Genomic DNA, 8,062 nt, shown 5'->3' with positions numbered 1-8,062 from the left:
AAAGAAATTGAGTCACAAGAAATTCACCAGGAAATTCAGGAATTGGATTGTTATGATGATGTTCCAGAAGATGATGACATGATTGTCATTGAATAAGTGAGTAAATTCTTGATACTGTAGGATTCACAGTTTGTCTGGTTTGTCTTGACAACTACCGTACTACCGTACCATATACAGTAATAAATTTCCTTTATTTTCATTTAACCAATAAATGTGTACCATATTCTTCTTCATGGGAAAATAAGACATCCCCTGAAAATAAGACCTAGCACATCTTTGGGAGCAAAAATTAATATAAGACACTGTCTTATTTTCGGGGAAACAGGGTAGTAGAAGGAATTAATGACTACTCTCTACTTAGCAGAATTTCACCTTGAGCATATTTCCATTTCTATGCAGATTTCAATGGGTTTTAAGGATTTATTTGATATTTCTTCTTTTCTTCTACACTGATAATCTATTATTAGTGCCTTCACACCTGAGGGGCACAGAAATGCATGCAAAACTCAGCTGACATCACAGAAATGTATTCCCAGTTTGCACATTAGCCCAATCAGCTCTGGCATGAAGTTAAACAAACATGGAAGGCAACAAATCCATATTTATAGAGAAACTTATAATCTTTTCTTTGTATCAGCCAAAAAGTAAATAAAATACTTTCACTACTATTCCTCACTGGAAAACAGCAATACCTATAAATAAAGCAACTTTTTTTTTTTAAGGGAGAGGAAGAGAGAGGAGAGGTGAGAGAAACATCAGTGGGTTGCCTCCCGCCTCCCATGAGCACATGGACTGGGGATGGAACCCGAAACCTAGGTATGTGGACTAACTGGGAATCAAATGCACCACCTTTTGGTGTACAGGATGACACTCCAACCAACTGAGCCACACTGGCCAGGACAAAACAAATACTATTTTTGTAATTACTGAGATTAATATTTTAAGGTAACTGTAGCACCTAAAATTCAATTTCTAAAGACAGTGGGTAAAGAGGAATGAAAAGTTAGAAGGTATTCCCAAGTGGGAAGAAGATAAAACAAGATTGAGAATGGCTTCATTGTTTACGTTTAGGAAAACAGAGGTAAATTGGTTATTTTGCAGATCTTAGGGATTTGAGTATAGCTATTCAAAACCTGAAGATTATTACTAATTCTAACTTTAGATAAGTAGGATAAACCTCTGCAACAAGTGGGAACTAGGTCTCTCTTCTCATCAAGAGCATTTTCGTAAAGCAGAATATATCAGAATTAATATCTTAAGAATTTATTTTATAGACACAGGAGCCACCATATTTGTAACACTAATTAATGCTAACCATTGAATAATTCACAGGTTAATTTGAAATATTCTTTATTTTTTAATCTTTGGGAAAGATCAACTGGTCCATCTGAAAACAGTATTCTATATGGCAGGGGTCTTCAAACTTTTTAAAGTGGGGGCCAGATCACGGTCCCTCAGAGAGCTGGAGGGCCGGACTATATGAACTACTAATTCCTACTGTAACACCTCGGCTGCGCTCACTGCCCAAAAAACCTGGCGGGCCGGATCAGACTCCTCTGCGGGCCGCATGTGGCCCGCGGGCCGTAGTTTGAAGACCCCTGCTATATGGTATATTCATACAAAGAAGTTCTGCACTCAGTGGAGAGAAATTTTGCTCACTGCTATTAAAAGGGGGCAAGTAGACACTATTCCACACAAGCATCAAAAAGCTTTTAAAAAAAAAATTTTTTTTTTAAACCCAATAATAGTCCACCAACCTTCTGTCTAAAGAAAGTCAAGAAAGAGCCCAGGAAATATTCTATTAGTTCACTCAAGATTTTTCTTCTGTGAGGATCTTCAATGTGTATATATATATTTCCTTTAAGACTATACATTCCTTAAGGAACTTTACATTTTTTAAGAGGATTTTTTAAAAAATTGATTTCAGAGAAGAAGGGAGAGGTAGAAACATCAATGATGAGAGAGAATAACTGATCAGGTGCCACCTGCACGCCCCCACTAGGGATCGAGCCTGCAACCTGGGCATGTGCCCTTAACTGGAATCGAACCTGGGACCCTTCAGTCCGCAGGTGGACGCTCTATCCACTTGAGCCAAACCAGCTAGGGTTTTAAGAGGATATTTTAAATTAATTCCTTAACATCATTCTTTTATTATTATTTTTTTATTTCAGGGAGGAATAGAGAGGGAGAGATAGAAACATCAATGATAGAAAAACATCATCGACAGCTGCCTCCTGCACATCCCCCACCAGGGATTGAGCACAAAACTTTGCTAGGGCATATGCCCTGACTGGGAATTGAACTGGTGAACTCTTGGTTCCTAGGTTGATGCTCAACCATTGAGCTACACTGGCCCAGCAGGAACTTTACATTATTGAAATATATGTGTTATTGGTCAAAGAATGTATCTCCTTAGACCTAGATACTAAGAAAGCACAGGTCTTCTAGCAACAATCTAGATCAGGGTTGGGGAACATCCAGCCCACGGGCTATATAAGGCCCAAGAAATCATTTGGTCTGGCCCTGCCAAGGCATTAAGGGTGAGTTAATTAAATGTTTAATTTTTTTTTTTATTGTTTGAAGGATTACAAATAGTAGTACATATGTCTCCTTTTTCCCCACCTTAATCTTCTCCCAACCTCCCTTACCCCCCTCCCCCATATGCCTTCACCTCCCCCATGTCTTGTATCCATTGGTTATGTATATATGCATGCCTATAAGTCCTTTGGTTGGGAAAAAAAAATGTTTAATATAGCAGGCTAATTTTTTAAGTTGACATTTTAAAAAAGATATATTTTATTGATTTTTTTTTACAGAGAGGAAGGGAGAGGAATAGAGAATTAGAAACATCGATGAGAAAGAAACATCAATCAGCTGCCTCCTGCACACCCCCTATTGGGGATGTGCCTGCAACCAAGGTACATGCCCTTGACCAGAATCGAACCTGGTACCCTTCAGTCTGCAGGCCAACGTTCTATGCACCGAGACAAACTAATTAGGGCTAAGTTGACAATCTTGTATGAACTATGAATGATGTTATAAATATCCAAATGACCTTTCGCAGAAAAAAAAAAGGTTCCACACCCATGGCCTAAAAGAGCAGCAGGTAACTGCTGGAAAGGCCAGTACCGTCCTCAGAGATGCTTTCAGCTTTTACAATCACTACTCCACTGGAATTGCTAGCTAGACTAAGAGCATCTTATTTCCTCCCGCCCTTACTCTTATATAAGAAATGTGGATCAACTTATCTATAAGAGAACACAACCACTAGTATAATCCAATTCTTGCATCAAACAAATGTATAAAAAGCACATTTAAGATTTAAAGATATTGCTAGAAAGCAAAGTCTTGCCGAAACCGGTTTGGCTCAATGGATAGAGCGTCGGCTTGGGGACTGAAAGGTCCCGGGTTCGATTCCGGTCAAGGGCATGTACTTGGTTGCTGGCACATCCCCAGTAGGGGGTGTGCAAGAGGCAGCTGATCGATGACTCTCTCTCATCGATGTTTCCAACTCTCTATCTCTCTCCCTTCCTCTCTGTACAAAATCAATAAAATATATTTAAAAAAAAAAAAAGCAAAGTCTTTAGAGTAAGCCATGAATTAAGTACTCACTTCAGTACTTAATTCAAAACACTATTATTCAAAACAATAATCTCATCACATTCACTGACTAGATGAGTTATAACTTCATATCTTCTACAGAGTTTTAAAAAAAAAAAATCCCCAAACTGGAGGAAACATCTAGAAAAATATATGCTTCAAAGGTACTCCCAATAACCTTAAGAGTTACAGCGGGGAGGGGAGGGAGATCTGGGGGAGATAAGAGATCAACCTAAGGACTTGTATACATGCATATAAGTACAACCAATGAACACAAAACTCTGGGGAGGGAGGGTATGTATGGGGAATGGGGGGAGGGCAATGTTAAAATATGTACACAGATAATAATTTAATTTAAAAAAAGTATTAAAAATATTATGCGAGGTTGTGGGTTCAATCCCCAGTTAGGACACATACAAAATTCTCCCAATGAATACCTATTGTACATAAATAAGTGAAATAACAAATCAATGTTTCTCTCTCCCCTCTAAAAAAATCAGTAAAATTCAAAATAATAATAATAACATCACTCTACTATATTCCAACTACAACTATAAAGGGGTACGTCTTTAGCACCTTTTGAATCAAATTTTCCAAAACTCGATACAAATGGACCTAGATCTAATCTGGCTAAACTACACTAGCTTAGTTATATTTGACTTTTTATGAAGACCTGTATTTTCTGACAATCATGTCCACAATTTGGTATTAAGTATAAAATCGTTACAAAAAAAAAAGAGTGTCTTTTCCAAAGCGTCTTCAGAGAATAATACGTTGAAGAGTATGACTTTCCTCCCAATTAGGAAAGTCTTCTAGTTACGTATTCTTTTCCAGTTTCACTTGGCACAGACTTCAACCACTCAGCTATTTCAGGGAACTTCTGTATGTAGAATGCATGGCTCCTATGTTCCATAGCCCGTCCCATTTATTTGCAAGGATTATAGAAAGCATTAACCATATGCAATAAAACCAAGAGATTCAAGTGCCTTAGACAGTTCAGCCTGCCACCCCACTAGCTGAGCTCTGTAAATCAAGATCAATTTCTGGAATCTTCCTAATGGTCCCAGAGTGGAACTCCAGGGAGCCAGAGGTGGGTTGAACCACTTCCCGGCAGTGTAGGAAGACAGGACCCTGCAATAAAGATGGCCTTTTCTCAATTCATTCCCTCGCATAACTCTTCCCCCCACACACACACACAAAGAAAAAATATATATTTTTAAAAAGCTAAAGTTGTTTACCTTCTAGACCAGAGGGCATTACCTATCTCTCAGGCCTGCCATTTCCTGATAAATTCAGTTGGTTGAATTTTGTTGTTGTTGTTCATTCACAGTTTACATTTTCGTGACCTTATGGTTTTAAATAAATAGCCAAAAGCATTTGGGTAATTATATTTGCAGCTTAGGGTTAAGTTACAGCAAATATGTACAAGGTTTATGCACAAATGGAGATAAACTATGAAAAAGTTACTTCTTTAAGTCACTTGATTAAGACTGGAAGGCAGTAGCAAAAGCACTTCAGTATTTCACGTGGCTGCATGGATTCACCAGGTGCTTCAAATGGATGATTTTTTTTTTCAGGGTTCCCACCTTTGTGACGTCCTGCTAATAATCTTAACGACAAGTATACTGTGCTCATTCTCACTCCCAATGAACAACTATTAATGGATTTTTTTTTAACATCATGGATTTTCATTGTTTTGCAAAGTATTTTTGATTCTGAAACCCATCTAATCTAATTTCTTTTTAAATCTCTCTTCCTTCTCCCTGCAAAGTTTTAAATCCTGCTGACTCCTCTTCTGCAACTCCAGAAGGAATTCCCTTCCATCTCCAGGAAACACCTAGCTTACATATTTGACCTAAAGGGGGGAAAAAAATTCTTTCCAAGCGTTCCGAGGGCTAGTAGAAAACTCAGTCTCCCACAACCACTCCTCTTCACCATCTTCACTGCTGCCTCCCCATCCTGCATTCCTGGTGCATCTGAACTTCTTGTCATCACCGTCCAGGCTCCACTCCCTTCCTCCCCGCCCTCCCCCCTTTACCCCCCCACTTGCTTGCATCTGCCTTCTCCCATTTCCTCCTACTCCCCCAATTCCTGCCAGAAGCCCCGCTAGCTTGCTAGCTGCCTGTTGCATAACGGCTCCCCCATTAGCATCTCCACGGATGGCCAGGCCGGCTCCGCGAGCAGGAATGCCCCTTTCCGCCCGGCCCCTCCTCCCTTCTGCAACACGCCCAGCGGCTCCCGGAGCCGGGGCTCCTCCGGGGATTCTCTCCCGGCGGCGGGACGAGCTGCCAGGCGGGCGCCCCGCAGCGGAGCGGGTGTAGCGGGTCTCCACTTCGGTGGGGAAAGCCCGGGGGCAGAGCCGGGCGGCCCGCTCCCCACGCCGCCCCCGCCGGCGCCCCCCGCAGCGCCGGGCCGATCCCCGCGCCCTCCTCCCGCCCGGGCGATGCCTTCAGGTGTCCGCGAGCAGCCAGCCCTGCGCACTGCCAGCCGGGCTCTCGGCCGGGAGCCCCCGGTGCGGCGCCCGGCCCCCGGCCGCGGAGGCAGCGGCGGGCCCGGGTCCCGGAGGAGCCGGCTGGCGGCGGCGGCCGGGAGGACGCTGGACCCGCGGCGTGGGCCTGCGAAGGGGGTGGCTCGCGGCCAGGGATGGGCAGCGGAGGGGACGCCGGCGGCCGAGGCCTCCGCCAGGCCAGGCGCGAAGGCCCGGGCGGGGAGCCGCAGCCCTTTCCCTCCCCTTCCCCCCCAGCGGGACTGCGGGGCGGCCGAGCAGCCCCGCGGAGACTGACGGACTGACTGACGCGGGGTGGGGGGGTCGCCGGCCGCCTCAGCCAACGCGCTAGGCAGGCGCGGCCGCTCCCCGCCTGCGCCCCTTCTGCAACCCGCTTGTCCGCCAGCCTGTCTCACCTTCAGGACCCGGATCCCGCCCGGCCGGCGGCTCGCGGGCGCTTCGGGCGGCTCCGGGGGCTCGAGCGGGCCCGCGGGCCCCGGCTCCACCTCCCCCATCGGTGGCGGAGGCTGCACAGGGACGCCCGGCCGGCGCGACGGCGCGCGGAGCCTCGGCGGCGCGCGCGAGCGGCCCGCGGCCCCGCCCCCCGCGCCCGAGGCCACGCCCCCACAGTCACGCCCCCCCCCCCGGTGCCCGAGGCCACGCCCTCCCGCAGCCCTTCGGACCTGCGTAGCTGCGGGCGAGGTGCGTCTGGGGCGCCCGGAGCCGCATGCTGGCGGGTGGGAAGTGCGGGCACAGCCGCGGATCTGGACCTCCTCCCCACGGTCGGCTGCCTCGGCGGACCGAGGCTCTGGGAGGGTGGTTTACTGCAGTCCCCGCCCCCCAAGTGCCGGCTGGACAAAGGGCAGGTGTCCACGGTGACAGGACGCTGCTCCCCCCACACACACAGAGGGTGGCTCTTGTCACTTGTCTCCTCCCTCTCCGATGGAACGAGTTGTTGGGAATGCTCCCCTTAGCGAGGGGGGACCTTGCTGTTCCTTATTGGAGATGCTCAAGACAGTCAGCAAATTCGACCCAACCCTGTGTACAAGATGTTAATTTCTCCTCCCAGCCACGTTTTTAATTCCCCTTCTCCTTAAGTAGTAACATCAGAATTCGGTTCTCTGTCTCAAGCTGTGATGTATCGGTAACCCATTTAATTGTTTGCAAAGATGATTGAGAAAATCTTTTTAAAAGTTTTCCTTCTAGTTCCCGCATTGGCGGTAGCTTTGTGGCCGGCCAGTGGGCCAAATTCGGAATCGTAAAGCTTGATTTCAAGTCTCAGCTCTACCTCTTATTAAGCATATACCCTCGTGCAAGTTACTTGATCTCAGACTTTCATTACGAAGCAGTGAAACAGAAATTAATATCTGCCTAGCAGTTATTTTGAAGATTTTGTGAGTGATGCGGCGTGCTTATTAGCACATAGTAAGGATTCATAGTAGCCATTATAAATGTGAATTTCCAAATTTAAGATTCACTCAGTTCCTCGGAGTATTCTTGTTAATTCTGTTCCAAATTTTCCTAGGAAACATAGACTTCTGGATTTTTAGGTATTCCCCTTACAAAGGTATTGATGATTCTTCAAGCCACTTGCAAAAAATAATTTCTCAAGCTTTGAATAATTGGTAAAGATTAATCATCTATTACCCATTGCTGCAGCTTGCCTAGTCCAGACCAACTATGTTTTAATTGCAGTCTTGTGGCCTACAATAGTACTATGATAGGTATGCATTTGGAGATACTTTAAATTCCAAGGCAAAATTTGGCTCTTGCAAAGATCCTGACCCTGTACAAACTGTTTCTTCTGTAAATTTGGTCACTACATGAGTTACCTTGTATATACAAAAATTCAATCTCCAGTCATCTTCATTTCTTTGTCTCATTCTAATGAAAAATTATTTGTCTCTGTGTCTAGGTATAAGGTGAATAAAGTTCCTATTTCAATGCTTACTGGGTAACTTCTAGCAAGAACACTAG

The 8,062-nt window shown here is 45.1% G+C and overlaps 1 protein-coding gene across 1 annotated transcript in view; it reads right to left on the bottom strand.

Moving 5' to 3' along the window:
* The window catches only part of PHLPP2 (PH domain and leucine rich repeat protein phosphatase 2), a 60,987-nt gene extending 54,340 nt beyond the window's left edge, over positions 1-6,647 (bottom strand). Inside the window, exon 1 of the mRNA XM_084905384.1 lies at positions 6,502-6,647. Coding sequence (XP_084761510.1) covers positions 6,502-6,600 — 99 coding nt within the window. The 5' untranslated portion in view covers positions 6,601-6,647. The remainder of the gene's footprint in view (positions 1-6,501) is intronic.
* Between the last annotated feature and the right edge of the window lie 1,415 nt (positions 6,648-8,062).

The sequence above is a fragment of the Pipistrellus hanaki genome (assembly GCF_964339955.1).
Source record: "Pipistrellus hanaki genome assembly, chromosome: 15".
In the NCBI taxonomy this organism is placed as follows: Eukaryota; Metazoa; Chordata; class Mammalia; order Chiroptera; family Vespertilionidae; genus Pipistrellus; species Pipistrellus hanaki.
This window is presented reverse-complemented; position numbering and strand designations above follow the sequence as displayed.